Source organism: Dipodomys merriami, unplaced genomic scaffold (genome assembly GCF_024711535.1).
Source record: "Dipodomys merriami isolate MVZ:Mamm:240054 unplaced genomic scaffold, mDipMer1.0.p SCAF_25, whole genome shotgun sequence".
Taxonomy (NCBI): Eukaryota; Metazoa; Chordata; class Mammalia; order Rodentia; family Heteromyidae; genus Dipodomys; species Dipodomys merriami.
Window position 1 is genome coordinate 5,707,575 of NW_027203937.1, and position 24,429 is coordinate 5,732,003.

General features: G+C 41.6%; 1 protein-coding gene across 1 annotated transcript in view; it reads right to left on the bottom strand.

Moving 5' to 3' along the window:
* The window catches only part of Ccdc81 (coiled-coil domain containing 81), a 52,903-nt gene extending 28,814 nt beyond the window's left edge, over positions 1 to 24,089 (bottom strand). Inside the window, exons 1-7 of the mRNA XM_070034654.1 lie at positions 23,736 to 24,089; positions 18,936 to 18,997; positions 13,886 to 14,039; positions 9,887 to 10,143; positions 3,906 to 3,985; positions 3,361 to 3,476; positions 2,272 to 2,395 (exon numbers count right to left, since the gene is read on the bottom strand). Coding sequence (XP_069890755.1) covers positions 2,272 to 2,395; positions 3,361 to 3,476; positions 3,906 to 3,985; positions 9,887 to 10,143; positions 13,886 to 14,039; positions 18,936 to 18,997; positions 23,736 to 23,814 — 872 coding nt within the window. The 5' untranslated portion in view covers positions 23,815 to 24,089. The remainder of the gene's footprint in view (positions 1 to 2,271; positions 2,396 to 3,360; positions 3,477 to 3,905; positions 3,986 to 9,886; positions 10,144 to 13,885; positions 14,040 to 18,935; positions 18,998 to 23,735) is intronic.
* Positions 24,090 to 24,429: the final 340 nt, after the last annotated feature.

The window sequence follows — 24,429 nt, forward strand, 5'->3', positions numbered from 1 at the left end:
CAAATATGATATGTATATACACATATATACTATACACATATATACACATATATATATGTATATGTGATAATATATACATATACAGTACATATATCATATATATATATATATATACGATATATATGATAAAAAAAATCTATGAAAGGAATAAATGATGCCGGTAGCACATACTTGTAATCTTAGCTACTCAGGAGGCTGAGATTTGAGGATCAAAGTTCAAAGCAGACAGGGCAGTAAAGTTATGTCCAAGTAACCATCAAAAAGCTGGAAGTAGAGCTGTAGCTCAAGTGGTAGAGTGCAAAAAAAGCTAAGGGACAATGCTCAGGCTCTGAATTCAAGCCTCAGTACTGGCACAGGCACACACACACACACACACACACACACACACACACTAAATAAATAAATAAATAAATAAATAAATAAATAAATAAATAAATAAATAAATAAATAAATAAATAATGGAATAAATTGTAAATGGTCCATCTAATGCTAGTATTAAGTCATTTGAAAATCAGTTAATTTGGGGATAAGAAGGTGGCTCAGTGGTAGAGTGCTTGCCTTGCATGCATGCATGAGGCCCTGGGTTCAATTCCTTGGCACCATATAAGCAGAAAAAGCTGGAAGTGGCGCTGTGGTTCAAGTGGTAGAGCTCTAACCTTGAGCTGAAGAGCTAAGGGACAGCGCCCAGGCCCAGAGTTCATGCTCCATGACCAACAATAAAGAAAATGAGGTAATTTAAAATTTTGACTAGGTACCAGTGGCTCACACTGGTAATCCAAGCTACTTGGGAAGATTGAGAATGGGAGCACTGCAGTTTGAGATCAGCCTGAGCAGAACAGTTCATGAGACTCCCTGCTTCTCCACCCACACTTGGGCATAGTAGACTGATCCCAAGCTATGTAGGAGGCTAAGAATGATAGCATCTAGGTTTTTAGCCTCTGGAATAATCAGCTACATGGAAAAGAAGTTAAGTAACTACATTTGTCATATATTATTTAGAATGTAAAAAACTAGAAATCATCTAAATATCCAACAGGAGATTGCTCAAACAGCTTAATCTTTAACAGGGATGCCATGCCAACATTAATAATGTCTGAGGAAATTTAGAGCTATAAGGCTCTAAATCTTCTGTTTGTTAGGTATAACCAAGTTTCATATAATATGCTCTCAATTTTATTTCAAATGTGTGCATGTTTCAAGTATAAATAAATATATGTTCATGGAAATAAAAGATATACCCCCTGTTAGCAGAAAGTTTCCCTTCCTATAATGAGCTATGAATGATCATTTTATTTTGTAACATCTGTTTGTCTGTTTTACTTGAAAGTTCCTTATGATGAATATGAATTATTTTAAAATTGGTAGATAATACTTTTGTTAACCTCTACAAGAAATTCTTTGTCATAATTTCCAGTAGGGCTGGGAATGTGGCTTAGTAGTAGAGTGCTTGTCTAGCATGCATGAAGCCCTGGGTTTGATTGCTCAGTACCACATAAACAGAAAAAGCCAGAAGTGGCACTGTGGCTCAAGTGGTAGAGTGCTAGCCTTGAGCAAAAGAAGCTTACGGACAGTGTGCAGGCCCTGAGTTCAAGCCCCAAGACTGGCAAAATTAAAAAATAATTCCCAGTAATTATTAACTCCCTCTTCTTCCTAGACTCTGATTTTGGCTCTGTCCATCAAAGGCATTATTTTTGTGTCTGAACCAGTGCTGGAGCTTAAATTCAAGGACTCTCACTCTTTCTTGGCTTTTTTGGCCTAAATCTGGTGCTGTCCCACTTCAGCCACAGATCTATTTCTGGCTTTTTGATAGTTAATTGGAGATAAGAATCTAATGTATTTTTTTCTGCCTAAACTAGCTTCAAACTTCAATCCTCAAATTTCAGCTTCCTAAGTATCTAGGATTACATTCAGGAACCAGTGATCCCTGGATTTCAAAGGCATTATTTCTTCAGTGCCAATCTCCCTACAAGACTCTACGTTTTATGAAAGTAGGTTTCATATATTTCACTCTGTATCTTCAGTGCCTAGAATCATACTGGGTACATGGTGTCGCTCAATGTCTGTTGGACTGAACTAAATGCCTAGGATTCAATACTTAATTTTCAATCACCTTTCACACAAGTGAGATTATCCAAAGATTTTTAAAAAAAGATAAAGTAAAACCATGCTAAGGAACACTTTGATTACTGGGTAAAAATGGCTAAAGGAATAAACAATTACTGAAATTCCCTGCATCAAAAAATACATGCAAAAAGAACAACAGCACTTTACTTTTCAGGGGTCACATTCATTCCACCATTCCCACTTGGCTCCAACTTGTCCAGCAAGCTGACACTTGTCAATTTGGTAGGGGAGGCAGTTTGTCTATCTTGAAGTTTCCTGGGTGATAAGATCTCTAGAATGAGAAACACATAGAAGTAACTTTGTCTGCAACTTTTAAACCACTGAATGATCACTTTGTACTTAACACAGATAAATAAATGAAAGCGGTTTGTACCAAGGTAAATATCAACTGAAGATGATCTTTTCTTTGGGGGGGGGGGGCAGTGTCTGGTCGTGGGGCCTGAACTCTAGGCTGGAGCGCTGTCCCTCAGCTCTTCAGCTCAAGGCTAGCGCTCTACCACTTGAGCCACAGTACCACTTCAGGCTTGAAGATGAACTTTTACCTTTCAACAATAGCCCTTTGTCCTAGGAAGACAGAGTATGCCTGCCCTAGAGCCTACTTTTTGTGTTTCTCACCTACATGGACCCCATAGCTATCTGAGTATTGACTCCTGATTTGAGAAGTAGGAAGAACAAGGGCTTCAGCTCAAGACCTTGTGCTTGCTAAGTGGGTGCTCTACAACCTTGGAGTGCTTTCTCCCAGCCCACTTTTACTTCCATTATTTCTCAAAACAGGATCTCAAGATTTTTGTCCTGGTTAACCTCTGATAACAATCCTCCTTACCTATGCTTCCCAGATGGTTGGGAATAACAAAAGTATACTACTATGCCAACCTTGTTTGGTAAAAGAAGTGTCTTCCTAACTTCTTGCCTGAACTGGCCTTAGATCATGAACTTCCTGTCTTTGCCTCCCGTAGCTTGGATGGTATGTGTGAACCACCATGCCTGGCTGAGTTTTGATTCCTTTAACAATGAGGCGGGGAGGGGTTGAGCAAAGAGATGACTGTTTTAAAAGCATAGGAGTTATAGGACCTAAGACTCATAAAGTGGTTAAGGCAAATGATGGGAGATACAGAAGTAATGTTTTTAGAGAAAATATTACTATGATTACTTGTGAATCTAACTTGATTCCCTTTGAACATAGGACTATTAAACAATATGAGTAGGCTCATAAGCATCCCAAAACTATTGACCTACCTTTGATGCCTTCTTTGTCTTGCTGGTCTTCCAGCCTGCTCTTCCTTTCGTACTGCTCTTCACCTTCTACAATGGTCTCCATGGGTGGTTTGCCCTCTTTGTCTTTGTGCTCAATCCTAGAAATGAGTCAAGTTGTTTATTCAGTGCACTGGACCTGAACCCTCAGTTCTGGGAGGTAGCCAGGCACCTTGCAGGTTCTAAAATAAGTCCACTTGCTTTGAGGGAATGAATGATTTGACTTTGTGGGTATATCATGGACTCCCTCTCATTTTGAGGCTAAGTCTGAGAGTCAGCTAAGAACTTGCCCCAGCATATTGTAGACCCAAAAGAAGCCTATATATGTGTGTGTATGTGTGTGTGTGCATGCGTGTGTGTGTGTGTGTGTGTGTGTGTGTGTGTGTGTTAACAAAATTGCTTCGTGGGAAAAGTAAAGGAGAAGGGGAGAAGGGAAAGGAAAAGAGAAGGGAGAGGTACTAAGGATTAAGAAATGCTGCCCCCTGGGCAGAGAGAGCTATGCCCAGCAACCCTCAGAGCAAAGGGCTCACCTTGGAAATGCAAGCACACTGCTGGGCCTTCTCCTATGGCCCTCTCTGCTGGACAATACAGAGTCCATGGTGCCAGGCCTCTGGAAGGGAGACAGGAAAGGTTACACCTGGCTCTGATGATCCTAGACAGACAAAACAGAACCTGAGCAGGCTATCTCCAAAGCAAGGCTACCATGATAACCTTTGAGGTTGTTTTTTTTTTTGTTTTGTTTTGGGTTTTTTTGTTTTTTTATTTTGGTCGGTTGTGGGCCTGAACTCTGGGCCTGGGTGCTGTCCCTCAGCTCTTCAGCTCAAGGCTAGCGCTCTACCACTAGAGCCACTGCACCACTTCCGGCTTTTTCTGCTTATGTGGTGCTGAGGAATCGAACCCAGGGCCTGAGGCATGCAAGGCAAGCACTCTACCACTGAGCCACCTTCCCAGCCCCTTGAGGTTGTTTTGTTTAGTGAAGTCCAGACTTCAAATCTAGTGAGGGATAATCTCCTTCATTGAAGTTAGAACCCTGGTAGCTACACCTTTCCTGTTCTGGAACTATCTCCTCTTTGGAAATTGCCTTGCAAATTGAAGCTTTGGTTAGATGTCTTTGAAAGAAAAGGGGACTTGTGGAAAATACTAGGATGTGAACAAGTTGGCTAATGCCATTTTAAAAAAATTATAATTTACTTAATAACTTTTTGTTTCATGTGGTTCTGAGGAATCGAACCCAGGGCCTCATACATATTAAGCAAGCATTCTATCACTATAAGCCACATTCCCAGCCTGCTAATTCCACTTTTGATCTAGTGATTCTATAATTAATCAAAGGAAGGCTATGAAGTCATCTGGGCTTGGGTTCAAATGCTCACATTGCTAATGGCTATGAGACCTAGCACTAGATGTTTGGAGATAAAAAATGGAACCTAATTTGTAGGACTTTTATGAGATACTCCAAGAAAACAAGCACAAAGTATTTATTACATGATATCACAACCAAACTTGAAGTATTAATATAAAGTAATATATTTGGGCAAATGCTACAACCTACAAAAGACTTTGAAAGGACTCTCCAGAAGAGGCTTAAAACTTAGAAAGTAAAGCCAGGTGCTGGTGGCTCATGCCTGTAATCCTAGTTACTCAGGAAGCGGAGATCTGGATTATGGTTCAAAGCCAGCCCAAGCAGGAAAGACTGTGAAACACTCATGTGATTACCAAAAAGGCAATAAAGGAGATCAAGTGGCAGAGCACTAGCCTTGGGCAAAAAACCTCAGGAACAGTGAACAGTGCTCAAGCCCTGAGTTCAAGCCCCAGGACTGGAAAGAAGAAGACGGAGGAGGAGGAGGAGGAGGAACAAAGTATGCTGAGAATCAGTGGTTCTTGCCTACAATCCTAGATACTCAGAAGGCTAGGTTTGGAGGATTAAAGTTGAGTCAGTCCAGGAAACTTTGTTACCAAAAGTGCCAGCAAAATGAACAAAATGTTGGACTGGAGATGTGACTCAAATGGCAGAGCAGTAGCCAAGTAAACGAGTTGAATAAGCTTGAGTCCCAAAAGTTCAAATCCTAGTAATGGAAGAAAAAATTAGCCAAGTGCTGGTGCTCACACCTATAATACTAGCTACTCAGGAGGCTGAGATCTGAGTATTGTGGTCTGAAGCCAGCCCAGGCAGGAAAGTCCATGAGACTCTTATTTCCAACAAAACACTCAGAAAAAGCTGGAAATGGTGCTATGGCTCAAATGATAAAGGGCTAGATTTGAGCAAAAGAAACTTAAGGACAGGAGCTGGGAAGGTAGCTCAGTGGTAGAGAGCTTGCCTTGCATGTATGAGGCCCTGGGTTTGATTCCTCAGCACCACATAAGCAGAAAAAGCCAGAAGTGGGGCTGAGGCTCAAGTGGTAGAGCCCTGATCTACAGCTGAAGAGCTGGGGGACAGTGCCCAGGCCCAGAGTTCAGGCCCCACAACCGACCAAAACAAAAAACAAAAAAAAACTTAAGGACAGTACCCAGGACCTAAATTCAAGCACCAGGACTGGCAAAAAAAAAAAAAAAAAAAAAAAATTCCTAATAAGACAATTCAACAAGACAGGTTTAAGTCACAGGGTGTGTAGGAATAAAACTATCACTCCCATCACATTGGCATTTATAAAGTGAGTGAGATATTAATGAGTATCATTAATATCTTTATGAGTATCATTAATATCTTTATAGCCAGACCTCTCAGCTCCTTAACTGACTGTCCTGAGCCTCTGCTTGTGATGATTGATAGATACACTAGGTGGTTCTCAATCTGCTTTGGCCTCCAAACACTTTTTTATTCTTTATAAAATACCTTCTCAGGAGTAGTTCTTTTGAAAAACATTTCTTGCTTGTCGCCAGTGGCTCACACCTGTAATCCTAGCTACTCAGGAGGCTGAGATCTGAGGATCATGGTTCAAAGCCAGCCAGGGCAGGAACGTCCATTTGACTCTTATCTCCAATTAACCACCAGAAAACCAGAAGTGGCACTGTGGCTCAAATGGTAGAATGCTGGCCTTGAACTGAAGAGCTCAGGCATAGCAACAAGGCCCAGAGTTCAAGCCCCATGACAAAAAAAAATTTTTCTTAAAAATTATGGTTTTGCTTTAAAATCTTAAAAAAGGAAATCAACACAGAACTTAAAAAATGGCAAAACCTCCCATGCTCCTGGATTGGAAAGATTAACATTGTGAAAATGGCAATTCTTCCCAAGGCTATCTACAAATTCAACACAATACCTATCAAAATTCCAACCTCATTCTTCAAGGAAATAGAAGAGGCAATCCAAAAATTCATATGGAACAATAAAAGACCCCGAATAGCAAAAACGCTCCTCAACGGAAAGAACACTGCTAGAGGAATATCAATACCAAACTTCAAACTCTACTATAAAGCCATAGTAATCAAAACAGCTTGGTATTGGCATAAGAACAGACCTCAGGACCAATGGAATAGAATTGAAAACCCAGAAATGAACCTACAGACCTATAGCCATCTAATCTTTGATAAGGGAGCTAAAACAATAGAATGGAAGAAAGACAACCTCTTCAGTAAATGGTGCTGGCAAAATTGGTTAACTACATGTAGAACACTTAAGCTAGATCCTTATATATCACCCTGCACCAGAATCAACTCCAAATGGATCAAAGACCTTGAAGTCAAAGCAGACACTCTGAAAACATTACAGGATGGAATAGGAGAAACCCTAGGTCTCCTTGGCTCAGGCCGAAATTTTCTGAATAGAGACCCGGAAACACAACAAATCAAAGAAAGGTTGGACAAATGGGATTGCATAAAGTTGCAGAGCTTCTGCAGGGCAAATGACATAGCTAGCAAGATCAATAGAAAACCCACGGATTGGGAGAAGATCTTTACTAGCCATACAACGGACAAGGGTCTCATATCTAAAATATACTTGGAACTCAAAAAATTAAACCCCCCAACAACAAATCCTCAAAGAAACAACTGCCCAATAAATAAGTGGGCGAAAGACTTAAAGAGAAACTTCTCTGAAGAAGAAAGAAGGATGGCCAATAGACACATGAAGAAATGTTCAACATCCCTAGCCATAAAAGAAATGCAAATCAAAACAACATTGAGATATCACCTCACTCCAGTTAGAATGGCAAAAATCAAGAACTCTAACAACAACAGATGCTGGAGGGGATGTGGACAGAAAGGAACTTTACTTCATTGTTGGTGGGAATGTAAACTTGTTCAACCACTTTGGAAAGCAGTATGGAGGTTCCTCAAAAGACTTCACATAGAGCTCCCCTATGACCCAGCAATCCCACTTTTGGGCATTTACCCAAATGTTTACAAACAAGACCACACTAAAGCTACCAGCACAACTATGTTTATTGCAGCATTATTTACCATAGCTAAGATATGGAACCAACCCAGATGCCCCTCAGTGGATGAATGGATCAAGAAAATGTGGTATATATACACAATGGAATTCTATGCCTCCATCAGAAAGAATGACATTGCCCCATTTGTTAGGAAATGGAAAAACTTGGAAAAAATTATATTAAGTGAAGTAAGCCAGGCCCAAAGAAACATAGGTCCCATGGTTTCCCTTATTTGTAATATCTAGTATATGTATGAGTCAAGCAGAAAAGGTCAGATAATGTGATGTCAGGAAAATGAACCCTTAGATGTGTATTTTAATGTTTTTTTCTTTCATGCATGTGTTTCTAACGCATTTATAAGATTATCTCTTTGTTGCTTTGTATGTCCCTCCCCCACAGTATAACCCCTGCTTTCACTATATTTGATGTCAGTATAACTTGTGGAGGAGATGGGGAAAAACCAGTTGTTTAAGGATACAGGTGGACCTGTTGCAACAATGAGAAGTACAAGTTGTCATGTCCAAAATGAGCTTTACAACGTCGGTGCGGGGGGGGGGGGGGGGGGGGGGGGGAGGGGAAGGATTGGGATGGGGGAGGGGGGAGGCTGGGAAGGGATGTGAAGGGTAAACAAAGGAGGAGGCTGCAATGCTTGGTAAGAAATGTACGTATTATCCTGCCCATGTAATTGTATAGTATGTTCACAAATAAAATTAAATTAAATTAAAAAAAAATTATGGTTTTGCCAGGTATGATGACACATACCTGTAGTGTCAGCTATTCAAGAGGTTAAGGTGGGAGAATCACTTAAGCCCATGAATTTAAGACCAGCCTGAGAAACATAGTAAAAACCTCCCCAAATCTAGGAGCTCTATACATTTGAATCATTAGAGAAGAAGCCACTTAGCACTGCTATACCTGCCAAGAGGACCTGTGAGGCATATGTCACTGAGAAGAGCACTGAGGACATCTAATGAAGCCCATGGGAAATGCAAGAGAGCCCTGGGATTTAAGATAGGAAGTGATGAAGCTGAGCACCAGTGGCTCACACCTGTAATCCTAGCTACTCAGGTAGCTGAAATTTTAGGATTGCCGTCCAAAGCCAGACGGGGCAGGAAAAGCCATGAAATTCGTATCTCCAATAATCCACCACAAAACAGGAAGTGGTGTTGTGGCTCAAATGGTACAGCGCTCACCTTGAGCTGAAGAGCTGAGGGACAGCGCTCAGACCCAGAGTTCAAGCCCAATGGCCAAAAAAAGATAGGAAATTATGATGGTCCTTTCTGTGAATAAATAATCTCTGAAGAATAAAGATGATTACATCCTGGAAGTTATTTGGTAAGCTTTATGGTAACAAGATAGTAACAAATATTGTGAGATGAACAAATTAGCAATTTTTTTAATGTTTGCATTTAAATGAACAGTCCAAACAGGAAAAGTCTATAAGACCTTTATCTCCAATAACTGTGAAAAAGCCAGAAGAGAAAGTGTGGCTCAAGTGGTAGAGCATCATTCTTGAGCAAAAAAGAAACAAAAAAGCCAAGGCTCTGAGTTCAGTTCCTAATACCAGCACACACACAAAAATATCCAAAATTGTAGGTCTCCATTACTTTTTACATTCTTTGATTGATACCAACGCAAAACCTTATCCTTTACCCTCTTCATCTTTCTGTCCAGGACTTAATCATACATAACAGACATCTCCATACATGCGAGGAAAATGTCAACTAAACATGTCAACCTGAGTTTTTCTTCCTTCCTTTCTTCTTTCTTTTGTTTTCCTTTCTTTTCCTTTTGTGTCATGACACATTACTTGGACTTCAACTCAGAGCACTGTGGACATCTAATTGAGGACCACAACAAATGCATGACAGCAGGGAGGGCTTCAAACCTCAATCCTAAAATCTCAACCTCCTGAGCAGCTAGGATTACAGGTGTGAACTATCAGTGCTTGGGTTGCTTGAATTTATTTTTGACTATTTTCTAAAAATTATCTTTAAGTAGTTGTACAATTTACTTTAAGGAGTTGTCATTTTATGAGCACAATGCATCAATGTCACCCCTGAGTTTTTTGAGTGACAGCCTATATGATTTGGTGACATGATTGTAACGGAAGTTTGGAGAAGAAAAAGAAATTAACTTACATTTGCTAGGGCTTTCGTCAAAGTCCCACTCCCATCCATCGTACACAGGAAGTCCTTAGAAAATTTCATCTTCACCTTGCTATTCTTGATCATGAGCACCCCAATCCCCTTGAATGTGAACTCCACAGTCTGCTTAGTGGAAATGGATCGTGAGAGGAAAAGCAATGTCTCCTTAACACACCCTTCCACCGTGTCCCTGGTGAATGGACTCTCCAGAGAGATCATAACAAAATTAAGTGGAACCACTGGAATGTCACCTAGAGAAGAAACAGATAGTTGAGGTGGAGAAGAGGACATGGCGACTCCAATAAGGACCTAATTCTTACTACTCCAAAACCGTCTTTGTGAAGCCTTTAGTTGTCCTTAATGGAATACGATTACTACAGACAGGTAAGGATTTTAACACATACTAAGCACAACAATAAAAGTACAACAATGGTTTATGCTCAGAATAAAAATAATTACCCTGCCGGGCGCTGGTGGCTCACGCCTGTAATCCTAGCTACTCAGGAGGCTGAGATCTGAGGATCGTGGTTCAAAGCCAGCCCGGGCAGGAGAGACCATGAGACTCCTATCTCCAATAAACCACCAGAAAACTGGAAGTGGTGCTGTAGCTCAAGTGGTAGAGCGCTCCCCTTGAGCTGAAGAGCTGAGGGACAGCGCCCAGGCCCAGAGTTCAAGCCCCACGACCGACAAAAAAAAAAAAATAATAATAATAATAATAATTACCGTGTGTGTGTGTGTGTGTGTGTGTGTGTGTGTGTGTGTGTGTGTGTGTGTGTGTGTGTGTGTGTGTGTGTGTGTGTGTGTGCACCAGTACTGGGGCTTGAACTCAGGCCCTGGGCACTGTCCTTGACTTTTTTACTCAAGGCTAGGGCTCTACCATTTCAGCCATAGCTCCACTCTTTGCCTTTTGGTGGTAATTGGAGATAAGAGTCTCGTGGACTTTCCTGCCTGGGCTGGCTTTGAAATGCAATCCTCAGATCTCTGATCTCTGCCTCCTGAGAAGCTAGAATTACAAGCATGCATCACAAGTGCCTGGTAAATAATTACCTTTCCAAACAACATTGTACACAAACTTTAAACAGAAATAACTAATTGCTTCTATTCACCAAAGATTTTCTTTTTTTTTGGGGGGGGGGGCTCCGGTCGTGGGGCCTGAACTCTGGGCCTGGGCGCTGTCCCTCAGCTCTTCAGCTCAAGGCTAGCACTCTACCACTTGAGCCACAGCGCTACTTCCGGCTTTTTTCTTATGTGGTGCTGAGGAATCGAACCCAGGGCCTCGAGCATGCAAGGCAAGTGCTCTACCACTGAGCCACCTTCCCAGCCCCTCACCAAAGATTTTCTGAAAATTTCTATCCCCTTATTTTTTAGAAAATGCTCTTGCAATATTTGTATATTGTATCATTTTAGACCATTATATCATAATACAATAAACAAATATATATATAATTTTAAACCATGTTAAATATTTTAAACAACAGTCATGTCAGTAGATGTTATTCTAATTGAGTTGATCTTACATAAAGGGATCATATGAGTGACTTGTAGAAAGCTTTTCTTCTTTAATAAACCTATAAAGGCCATTGCAAAGGGACAAGATCATTTCTAGTATGAAGAAAGCACAAGGTCAGTTTAGCTAGAACTAATACAGGAGCCACACGAGGTCCACAAGTTAGGAAAATGGTAAGTAGCAGAGAAGATCAAGATCAGAAAGTCAGCAGGCACCAGTGGCTCATGCCTATAATCCTAGCTACTCAGGAGGCTGAGATCTGAAGATTGTAGTATGAAGTCAATTAACCAGCAAAAGGTTTGAAGTAGAGGTGTAGCTCAAATGGCAGAGCTCTGTTCTTAAGAGAAAAAAAAAAATCTAAGAACAACACACGTCCCTTAGTTCAAGCTCCAGTACCAGCACACACACACACACACACACACACACACACACACACACACACACATAAGAAAGATAATAAGATCCAAAAAGACAACCTCTTTTTATAGGTAAATAAATATGAATAAAAATTCTAGCGCCCCCCCCCCTTCCTTTTTAGCCATGCTTCTCCACCATGCATGGCTGGGGCAGCAGTTCGGTAAATAAACCTCTTTTCCTGCCTGAATATCGAGTGTTTTCTTCATCGGCTACCTAATGAAACCTACTTATTTAATATACCTTACACATGGTGCCGTGACTCAGACGAGGTTTTTGAGTTGGAAATGTTAGAATTTCCTAACCCCTTTTCTGCGAACTGAACTGCAAGATTTTTCACCAATACCATCGCTGGCCTTCACATCCACGTCCACACCACTTCTCTACTCTGTCTCTCAATGCCTCATGAGACTTCTCCAGACTTCATCCAAGAGACTTGCCTCCTCCAGACTTAATCTAATGACTCAACACCTAAGTGACAGCTGCTGCCTGCTGCCTTCTCCCAGAGGGGACCACATCTCAGCCTTTTACCCCTACTGTTGATGCCCCTGGCCAGCAGGAAATAGCCAGAGAGAATCTTTGCCCTTTTTCATAATTATCAAGAGGCTGGAATGTAAGGTCTGCACATGGACACCTCCCTCCCTCTTGGCTAAGTTTCTACCCAGTATCTCTCACCTAGGTAACTGGCAGACCTGGAAGTGGTCACCTTCTCCTCCTACTAGGTCACATCCTGGGCCACCTCTGGTCATATGCCTCCCATCTGACCTTAGGAGGGTCCCAGAGCCTGAGGTGACATCCAGATCCAGTGTGGCCACACCTTTCCCCCACCTGGCCACACCTCTTCCTGTCCCTGGCCTAGATAAGTCCTGCCCCCCACCCCCACTTTCCTTTTTAGCCATGCTTCTCTACCATACATGGCTGGGGTAGCAGTTCGGTAAATAAACTTCTTTTCCTGCCTGAAAAAAAAATTCTAAGAATGTAGGGGTTGTTGGGCACCAATGGCTCTCACCTGTAATCCTAGCTACTCAGGAAGCTGAGATCCAGAAAGGATCTGAACTGGTTCAAAGCCAGACCATCTACAAAATAGCCAGCAAAGAATTAGGCTGGAGGCTTGGCTCAAGTAGTAGAACATCATCCAAGCAAGCAATGAAATCCCAAATTCAAACTCAGGTACCAGAAAAAAAATGTTTAGGAGACTCTAGAAGAATATACACCAAAATATTGACAACAGCTACCTCTTGGAGCCATCAGGGCTTCAACTTCTGTGTGTGTGTGTGTGTGTGTGTGTGTGTGTGTGTGTGTGTGTGTGTGTGTGTGTGTGTGTGTGTGTGTGTGTGTGTGTGTGTACTTGTACAGGGACTTGAATTCAAGGCCTGGACACTACCCCTTATCTTTTTCACTCAGTATTGTCACTCTACCACTTTAGCCATAGCTCTACTTCTGGCCTCTTGGTGATTCATCAGAGATAAGTATGTCATGGTCTTAACTGCCTAGGCTGGCTTCAAGTTATAGTCCTCATATCTTCGCCTCCTAAGTAGCCAAGATTACAGATGTAAGTCTCCAGCACCCAGTTTCAACTTCTTATTCAACATACATTTGTATTTTCTGGATTTTTTTTTCAATATCAAGCATGTATTGTTTGTGTAATTTTCTGAATATTTTGATTTTCTAAAGTAAACAAAATAATATCTTATATATGTATTTATTTATATGATAGAAGCATGTTTAGTTTATTTATACAGTCAAACCACAATCCCTAAATAAATACTTCTTTATAACCACTTTTAACTTCATAGAATCTGGAATATGAGTGAGAGTCTATACAACTCTGTGGCATGACTTTTATAGACTTGGTTTCTCTGAGCATCAAATCTTTTCCTTCTGCCTCTTAAATTACTGGGCTTTAAAACCATTGTGTGGAGACTATGGTTTCCCACCTTGACCCTCCCTTGTAGAAAGTATGACATGAAATCTAAGTCCCTCAAACCAGACACAAAAGCCAAGTTGGGTCATGTTCATGTGGCTCCCTAGGCCAGTGATCTGGCAAGGCCTCCAACATTAAGATGACTTACCAGGTGAATACACTTTGTTCTGTTTGAGTCCATGCAACTGCAGTAACTTCTCTGCCATGATAAACACAGGCCTCTGGAGCACAATTATCTTATTTCCCATCTCAAGCTTTTGTCTTGTGAAAGTGAAAATTCCAAGTCCAAAAATCTGAACCCCCTATCAGGAGAATAAAAGCAACAAACACAATTCAATGAAAGGATGAAGAAAAAAATAATCTTAATTCTGCTATCAAAAAGAGAAGTGAAGAGAATTTAAGCTTGGGCCTTAAAATGACCTCTAAAACCCTTCTTGGCTGTAAAAGTTTATTATTATATATTTCAAATAAATTTGGTTTAAAAAATGTAAGAGAAAGACCCATGATGCTTTGTAGATATCAGATACTACATTTTCACAATTACAAGGCTATGAGGAACTTCCATGAATACTATAGTTTCTTCTATCTAATCTAAAATTAGATTTGTCCTAAATTGTATATTTTCAATCTTAATCATATGCTATAGAAGGGAGCATAAGAATCTTTGTTCTCTTATTCTCCTTTTCTCTGCATATCAGACAACCTAGCACCCACAATGTGTGGTTCTACAAGGTAGTGAGCTTGGCTGATGGGTAGAAACAAATGTTGTTTTCCCTCAAAGTTTGTTTCTGTTATCATGTATGATGCCATAGAGATAGCATTATCCTATATCAAAGGTTACAAATTCAGATTGCTTCCAAGACTCAAGAAAGCACGCAAGGCGGGGCTGGGAAGGTGGCTCAGTGGTAGAGCGCTTGCCTTGCATGCTCGAGGCCCTGGGTTCGATTCCTCAGCCCCACATAAGCAAAAAGAAAAAAGCTGGAAGTGGCACTGTGGCTCAAGTGGTAGAGTGCTAGCCTTGAGCTGAAGAGCTGAAGGACAGCGCCCAGGCCCAGAGTTCAGGCCCCATGACCGGACCCAAAAAAAAAGAAAGCACGCAAGGGAAGGAAAGGAAGAGTGGAAGGTGGCTACTGTAATAGGAAATGGGGCCCCCAAAAATGGAGATTTAAACTAGCATAACCTCAGTGTAAACTCTGATTCAACCTGTAGGCTTCTGGATTCTATCTTGACTCACTGGGTGACGGTAACCCTTGGACAATGTAACCCGCTCCAGATCCGGGCGAGCTAAATTCCCAGAATGGAGGATACATCTGATCCCCACTCCCCTAACAACCTAACCCACACCCTTATGGTTTTGACAAAGGCTGACCAGTAAAGCAAATAATCTTGCTCAACTTGCTCCACCACCTGCTTATGAGAAAAAAACCTGCCTTTTGCCCGCCAAAATGTAAACCTGGCATTTTGCTAGATAAATTTGCACGCCATTTTAAACCAAAGTGATAGGCTGATTTAAACACCCATTATGAGATGAACTGTAACCTCATTGGCCACCTGCGTGGGGTCTGGTATGACTGTACAATGCTTTGTGTGTGTTACAATCCCATTGGTCACCTGCGCATGACGGGGCTCAACCTCTCGAACTTTGCCTTTAAAATTCAAAGTATGCACAGTGCATAGATACCATGGCTGGCCTTCACATCCACGTCCACACCACTTCTCTACTCTGGTAAGTGAAACTACTTTCTACCGTTCTCTGTCACTCAGTCTCTGTCCAGACGTGGCGCCATGCCAGAGAGTTCCTACAGCTTTTAGCTGAAATGCTGGTCACCTCCGAAGCTGAGGATGCTTGGTTTGGGGGGCTCTGGGGGAAGTCAGGATGCCACTTCTGTTTGGTCAGCTTTCCTTCACTCACCAGACTGACTCTCCTACTCATTTAATGGGGTGCTGCGAATCACGCCTGAGCCATGAAACCCCTTTGCAATGCCTCCTGCGCTCCCTGGAAAGCCAGAGAGCCTAATTTTATGCCATTCTCAGATGTACACAATTTTTGCTACTGCAATGGTAAATGGTCAGAAGTCTGGTTAATTTTAGGTTCTCTTTGCTCTCTCTCTGCCATTCATGTCCAACTTTCTATCCTTTTTGTCTACAACTTTTTGGCTTGTGCCTTGAAGAGCGTGATGCAGGCTGGGTCCCAGGGACCCCCCTCTAGGTTCCCTCTCAAATGCTAGCCAATGTAGGCTTGATCTATGTTCAAGGTTTCTTTGCATTTTTTCAGAAATTCGCCATCTTGGCCACATGGTAGGTTAAGGGTTTGGCCCCATCTGACCCTTAACCTTCCACCAAGCTTACTACTCCACCCCTCTGTTCTAAAGTGCCTTGCTAACAAGTTGCTCTTTTCACAGGCCCTGGCAACTGAGGCCCAACCATCTGATATGCTTTGTTAGCAAAGATGTCTAAACATTGTTGTCAAAAATTTTGGGTTTTGAGTTTTGCCTTTTTGTTTTGTGTTGTGTATTCTACTACTGACTATGTGGTTCTAAAATATTGGGCATATCTGTGCTAAAATTCTCATCACATCTAATGAGTTTTGTCATTTCAGAATATTTGTTGGCAATTCTTTTTTTTTTTTGGCAATTCTTGATAAGGACCAGGTAAGCTCTACTTATTCTATTTGATCTCCTTGTTGCTTTAATTGGAAATAATAAAGGACTTTTGTGGCAAAGATTTCAGTTCAAAGCCAACCCGGGCTGAAAAATCCCTAAGACTCCATCTCCCAACTAACTGGCAAAGAGCCAGGCTGGAAACGTGGCTCAAGACTTTTATCTCTAACCAGCCAAACTCTGCAAGTGGTACTATAACTCAAAGTGGTTCAGTGCTGGCCTTGAGCAGAAGTGCTCAGGGACAGTGCCCAAGCCTTGAGTTCAAACCTCCTTGAATACTAACTGGAACAAGCCATCCCAGCAATGAGCACCTAGACTCAGCCAGTCCGGGGAACAAGAGAACATGGAGAGGAGTAAGAAGAGATGATGTCACATCAGCTATTTTGTGCCTGCCCTTTCAAAATTAACCAGAGCCAGAAGGTCAGTAGAAGTAAGAAGCCTGCCCATCCAATGTCTATACCTGTCTACCTATTAACAACAGGAATTTATATTCTTGCCTTTGTCAACTGACTTCTCTACCTAGTTGCCAGATGTCAGAAGTAGCTAGGGACATTTCTACCAACATTTTCAGCCCCAAGTCCTTCCTCTTGCCATTTATTTGCTCTCTAGTAGTTGTTTTTTTTCCAGCCCCTCAATGTTCATGAGACTTCTCCAGACTTCATCTAAGGACTCATGCCACCAAGGGACAGCTGCTGCTCACTGCCTTCTCTGGGAGGGGACCAAATTCCAGCCTTTTACCCCTATTGTCAACACCCCTTGTCAGCAGAAAGTAGCCAGAGAGAATCCGTGCCCTATTTCATGATTATTAAAAGGCTGATGTAAGGTCTGCTCCTGGATGGTGAGCAGACTCCACCCTCCTCACAGCAAAGTCTCCACCCAGTACCTGAGTTACCTAGGCAACTGACACCTGGAAGAGGTCACATCTGCATCCCCGCCCATACCATAGATAAGGCCTAGCCCAAGCCCAGACTTTCTCTCTCTGCTCTTTTCTAGCTCTTTCTCAGCTCTTTCCTTCTCTTCTCTTTCCTAGCTCTCTCTTTCCCACCTTTCCCAGACACTCTCTTTTCTAGCTCTCTTCTCTTTTCTAGCTCTCTCTGCTCTTTTCTAGCTCTTTCTCAGCTCTTTCCTTCTCTTCTCTTTCCCAGCTCTCTTCTCTTTCCTAGCTCTCTCTTTCCCACCTTTCCCAGATGCTATCTTTCCTCTCTCTTTTGCCAGCCACGTGGAGTGCCAACCTTGCCTGGTCCCAGTAGGTCTACTAAATAAACCTACCCCTTACCTGAAAAAAAAAAAATCAAAGTATGTGGGCCGCGAGGAGAGGGATGAGGGGGGGGAAGTTTCACAGTATCAGCTCCCGTGTGCTGCCACCCTGGCCGGTCAGTGTAGGAACTTTCTCAGTAAAGTTGCTTCATTTCTTTTTGTTTTTTTGTTTTGTTTTGTTTTGTTTTTTGGGTCTGGTTGTGGGGCCTGAACTCTGGGCCTGGGCGCTGTCCCTCAGCTCTTCAGCTCAAGGCTAGTGCTCTACCACTTGAGTCACAACGCCACTTCTGGCTTTTTTCATTTTTGCTTATGTGGTGCTGAGGAATCAAACCCAGGACCTCAATCATGCCAGGCAAGCACTCTACCACTGAGCCACCTTCCCAGCCCCAAGTTGCTTCTTTTCTAACAACTTTGTTGCCGTAGGCTTTGACACTTGGGACGACTAAGTGAGCTTGCCCACCTGAGTAGGGGCCTTCCTACTATAGCTACAAAGGACACACCACATCAAAATGGACTGGACGCCTGGGTCGAGCCAGGTGTACATGCTGCAGGTCTCATGTGAGGGATGCTGGCTTTTGCTTCGGTCATTGTTGCAAGAAAATGAGGGTGAAATTTTCAAAAGTTTATTTAAACACTTCCAAGATAAGTGATGATGATCAGTAATTCAAAACTCAAACCAAACCAAAGAAGTTGGAAGGGTTCATTCAACCCATCTGCCCTCACTGTGGGAAGTCTGAGCTGAAAATAAAAGTTCCACAAACTTTAAAAAAAAAAAAAAAAAAGATGCACTGTATTCATAAACTGACATGTTGAATTGAAACCCTTTGAACTAAGGAGAATTTTAAAAAATTAATTATTAAAAATAAAAATATCATTAAAAAAAAAAAAGTTCCACAAACTTCTAACAGCTCCTTCCAAAATCTCTGCCTATCTCTATGGCATCCAACTCTAAGACTTGACAAAGTCTTTGCCCCATAGACAAAATTTCTAATTTTTAGCTAATTGAGGTTCATTCCTCAAGTGTTCATATATTTTCATTAAAAATACATCCCTGGCTGTGGAGGAACAGAAAATGAAAGATCCGAAGTCATTTGGGTTATTTAAACCAAGTCAAGCTGAGCAGCATTACCCCAGATGTCACTAGAAGACAACTTTTTGTGAAAACTGCTACTCACTAGCCCTCAATATAGTAAAACCATAGGAGTGAATGCAATGCTGGATGGTTCCGTAAAAAAGAAAGTCCCTGGGAACCCCTATGTTGAAATTGAAGTCGAATCCTACCTTGTGCAAGGTGAGCTGCCGTTCCACAAACTCTGAAACATACCCCCAGATCATAGAGACCTCTGAAATGCAAAAAACACCAAAATAATTTCTGTGAGCACCCATTTGATGAGGCCTTCATGCTAATAAGCAAAAAAATGTAACTAAGGCATGTATGTAAATAGGTAATGACAGTAACTCCCTACTTTATTTAGAATTGACAGAGAATAGAATCATTTCCAAAGGTTAATTTTCTGGAATCTAAAGCTTACTCATATCAATTCCAAAGATACTTTTTTTTTTTTTTGGTCGGTCTTAGGGTTTGAACTCTGGGCCTGGATGCTGCCCCTGAGCTCATCAGCTCAAGGCAAGCACTCTTATCACTTGAGCCACAGCATCATTTCCAGTTTTCTGGTGGTTAATTGGTGATAAGAGTCAAAAGGACTTTCTTCCCTGAGCTGGCTTTGAACCACGATCCTCAGATCTCAGCTTCCTGAATAGGCATGAGCCTATTCAGCTCCTAGCTGAAGATTTGTTTTGATATCAACAACAGCTGCAGTAAAGTTTTTAAAGAGAATCATTCCAGAGTAAAGAGAATTCAGTTGCCTATTTTCTTTTACCATACTAATGGAGTTAACCAACTATAGTCTGGTTTTTGTGTTATGTGTGCATGTGCTTGTGCACGTGTGTGTGTGTGTGTGTGTGTGTGTGTGTGTGTGTGTGTGTGTGTGCATGCATGCACTGCTCCTGGAGCTTGGACTCAGGGCTTGAATGCTGTCTCTGAGCTTTCTTTGCTCAAGGCTAGCACTTTACCACTTGACCCACAACTCTACTTTAAGCTGTTTGATAGTTAATTGGAGATAAGAGTCTCACTGACTATCCTGCCCAGGCTGGCTTTGAACAGAGATCTTCAAATCTTATCTTCCTAAGTAGCTAGGATTACTGGTGTGAGGCACTGGCTCATTAATCAACTGTTTGTCAAGTCTGTCCTGAAATTAATTTAAAAAATTGTCAATAGGGATACAGGTTGACCCATTGTAACAATGAGATGTACAAGACACTATGTTAAAAACGAACTTTAAAACTTCAGGCGCAGGGGTGGGGGGCTGGGGTGGGGGGGCAGGGGGAGAAGGAGTTGGGGAAGTGGGGAGAGAATGGAATGGCAGGGGAAAAACAAAGGAGGGGGTAACAATGCTTGATAGGAAATGGTACTCATTACCTTACTGAAGCCCCTCTGTACAGTATCTTTACAATAAAAAATATATATTAAAATTTTTGTTCTTTTTTTTGTGGCACTGGGGATTGAATTCAGAACCTTGTGCTTGCTTGATATGCACTCTACCACTTGAGCCATTTCTCCATCCCTTTTTGCTTTATTTCTTGAATAGTTTAACTTTTTGCCTAGGCCATCCTGGACTGCCATCCTCCTATTTATGCTTCCCATGATACCAAGGTATACCAACACAGAAAGTGTGCCAATGTTTTATTGGTTGAGATATGATCTCCTAATTTACTGCTGTGAATCACAAGTTTAATATAATTGTGTCTAAATAATTTTGATATATTATTATTATTATTATTATTATAGAGAGGTTACCATTTCACAATTCAGGTAATATATATATTTCTCTTTGGGACAATGATATCCCTTCTTTTGCTTTCCCCTTCCTTCACTTTAAACCAGTTTCTGCCTTTCATCCTTGCCCTCAAGCTGCATAGTTCCATTTACACACAGTGTATACTGAATGCTATGATTGCATTTGTTCACCCTTCCTCCCTCCTTTTCTGTACCCCCCCTTTGTCCTCCCTAAGCAAAGAAAAAAATACATACAAGCTACACCACACAAACAACAACAACACTAAATAACTCATATTTCTGTTACCTGAAATTCATTTTGATAAATACTATTTTACATGTCCAAGTTAAACTAATCTTTTTTTTTAAGAGCCTGGGCTAAGAATAAGGGCACAAGGACTTTACTTTGCATAGCCTTTTTATTTCTAGCTTGGCCAAAAGGAAGACTTCTATGTTTATTTTCTTATTTTTGAGTTGCCAATAATTCCTAGTATTGATGTGGAGTATAAATATATAGTCTAGATCTGACCAATGTTCAGAAATATACAGAAACATGCCTGTATTGATATCCCCATTCCAAATGTAATCATGTTTACTAAGGATACTTTTCATTTAGAAACTCTTTGCAAATCAAGAGTGTTGTTTTAATTCTCAAAATGAAAAGTCAAGAAAGATGAAATTCATTGAAAACCCAGGTCTTCAGGAGGCCAGCCCAGTCAAGAAAACAAGTTAGTGAGACTCCATCTCTACCAATAAGATGAGTATGCTAGTCTGTATGTGCAATCCCAGCTATGTGAGAGGCCATAGGTAGGAGGATGGCAAATCCCAGGGGGCAAATGCAAGATCCACTGGGAAAAAGTAATCAGAGCAAATGAGGGTGGGGATATGGCTCAAGTGGTAGAGCACCTGCCTAGTCAGTTCAAGGCCTTCAGTTCAAACCTCAATGCTGTCAAAATGAAAGTAACGTTCACCAGGTTGCCTCTTTGAGATATTGATGAAGGTGGTAACAAAAGTCCAATTCTTCTCCTGCTTTGGAGAGGGCTTAGTTTATTGGTATTATTAGTTCTCCTAATAGTTGAAACCAGTAAGTAAATCAGGAAGACTGTAATTTGTTAATTCTGATGTAACAGGGTTCCAAGTATTTTCATTAAGTTACAAGTTTGGTGGATGAGAAGAAGCAGTTATTCCCATAAACATGTGAGAACAATTTTAATGATGGAAATTCAATCACCACAGATAAAACTAGGGCTGCATGCAACAGTGAGTGAGCTCAAATTCTACCCACACTCTAAAACAGGGATGTGCAGTTCCTTTAACCATCGCCCCCCCCCAACACACACATATACATATACACTACTCCACAGCCAAATGGCTTCCACTACTAACTGGAAAGAATTAGGGTCTTATTTTCATCATGACCCAAAAATGTCATGTTAATTTGTGTGTGTGTGTGTGTGTGTGTGTGTGTGTGTGTGTGTGTGTGTGTGTGTGTGTGTGTGTGTGACTGTGTGTTTTCTGTTACTAAGGCTTGAACTCAGGGCCTTTCTCTCTCTCTCTCCCTCTTTCTTTCTGTCTCTGTCTCCCTCTCTGTCTCTGTCTCTCTGTCTGTCTCTGTCTCTGTCTCTCTCTCTTTCTCTTGGCTTTTTCTCTCACTTGAGCCATACCCTCACTTCTGGTTTTTCTGTTTTGTTTTGTTGTTTAATTGAACGTAAATATCTCATCAACTTTTATGGCCAGCTTATCTTTGAACCATGATTCTCAGATCTCAGCCTCCTAAGAAGCATGAATTACAGGCATGAGCCACCAATGCCTGATTTAAATGTCAGTAATTTACTACGAAAAGTCTCAGAATCCCGATGTGCATTGGAGAATGTTCAAGGTTACTGAGTCAAACTGTTAAAAGTTTACCACTAAAAGTCTTTTGTGGAGACATGCCCTACAGCTCACATTTCAGGAAAGCCAGCTACACCAAAGAGGAAATGATTTATTTAGGGCCAGGAGACAATGTAGTGTTTGCAACCAGATCCTGATGAAAAGACTTGTCTGAGCTTAACTGGAAATTTGAGAATAGCCTTCCTTCATGTAGATGATATATTCAAGTCTGCTGCAATGTTTTACTTAATCAAATACAATAGACAAAAATTAGGAAAAACAGCTTAATTATCTACTGAAATTTGTTATTTCTCAATGGACAACATGCACTTCATACATATGGGCCAAAGAAGCGATCTTGATAGAAATTTAAAAGATTTTGAACTAATGAAAATGAAAGCCCAAGCATATAAAAATGTATTGTCTGAAGCAAAAGCAGTGCTTGAAGTGAAACATAGCAATGGATGCATAAAATTAGAAAAAAGAAAGATCTAAAATCAATAATCAAGTTTATAACTAGTTCAACATACAGAAATCAGTTAATCCATTGCTTTAAAAAAGGATAAAAAGGGGGCTAGGAAGGTGGCTCAGTGGTAGAGTGCTTGCCTTGCATGCATGAGGCCCTGGGTTCGATTCCTCAGCACCACATAAGCAGAAAAAGCCGGAAGTAATGCTGTGGCTCAAGTGGTAGAGCACTAGCCTTGAGCTGAAGAGCTGAGGGACAGCGCCCAGACCCAGAGTTCAGGCACCATGACTGGCAAAAAAAAAAAAAAAAAAAAAAAAAAAAAAAAAGGATAAAAAGAAAAATCATAGGATCATATCAACAGGTGCAGAAATGGCATTCAACAAATCCTCACTAATTCTTGATTAAAAAATAAAGGAAAAATCTTAGAACACTGGTATATTAAGTCAGCTTTGTGTGACTACAATGAAATAACTGGAAGCAGTGTTTAAAGAGAAGTCGTTGCTGTAGACCATAGTTTTGAAAGTTCACAAGACTGGATAGCATACATAAAGCCAGGCACTAGTAAGTGCCTCACTTCAGAAATCCTAGCTACTCAGGAGGCTGATATCTAAGAATAGCTGTTCAAAGATGGAAAAGGGGATAAACAGTCCTTGAGAAAAAAACCCAGACAGGGAGGTGTGTCTCAAGTGGTAGAGTATTAGCTTAGAGATAGAGGCCCTACTACCCCCCCCCAACACACACACACACACACACACTGAATTGTCTCCTTTCCCTTGATTAGATGCAGAACCTGGGCATCCAGTGCCACTACCTGGTTGCCAAGACAATGAGGCACTCCAAGCTAGAAACAAGTAGTCTCCCTCCAAGCGGTAGGTCGAGCCTTAGGGCCCCATCCCAAGCCACTTACCCTCCTGGTTCAGCAAGGGCAGCGTGGGCAGCACCTGCCTGCCCAGCTCCTGCACAGCGGGGACGATAGTGTCCAGCATCTCTGGACCCCCAGTCTGAACTGCGCCTCCACGGGTGTCTTTTCTTCTTTCCTTATATGGAGTTTGTATTACAGTGACTTTCTCACCCTTCAGTCCCTCCCCTTGGAGTTTGGAATGTGCATTACAAAATAAAAATTACCCAAATTTTGGATTTTTTTTTCTCTTCAGTTTAATTTTTTTTTTTTTCCCTCACCGTCCCTCTCTCTGCTCTGGCTCTCAAACTGGTTATACCACGGAAAAATGAAGAACCTTCCAGCGCCTCCTCTGCAGGGAGAGGGGAGGGAGGGGCTCGGTGAGCAGAGGCGCTGCGGGGGTGGGTGTGTTGCTAAGACGCACAAAGCCCCGCTTGGTTACCATGGACCCCTGCAGGGGCTCAGCCCCGCCTACTGCAACCAGCCAGCCCCTCGGTTGCCCAGGTAACCCAGGTAACTCCAGAGCTCCTGGTAGCTAGGGTGGGAAGTGACTTGATTTTTTTTTTTTTAATTGTCAAAGTGATGTACAGAGGGGTTACAATTACATAAGTAAGGTAATAAGTACAATTCTTCTCAAATTTGTAACCCCTTCCCTCATCCCTCCTATTTTACCTCCTTCCATCCCCCCCCCCAAGATGCACAG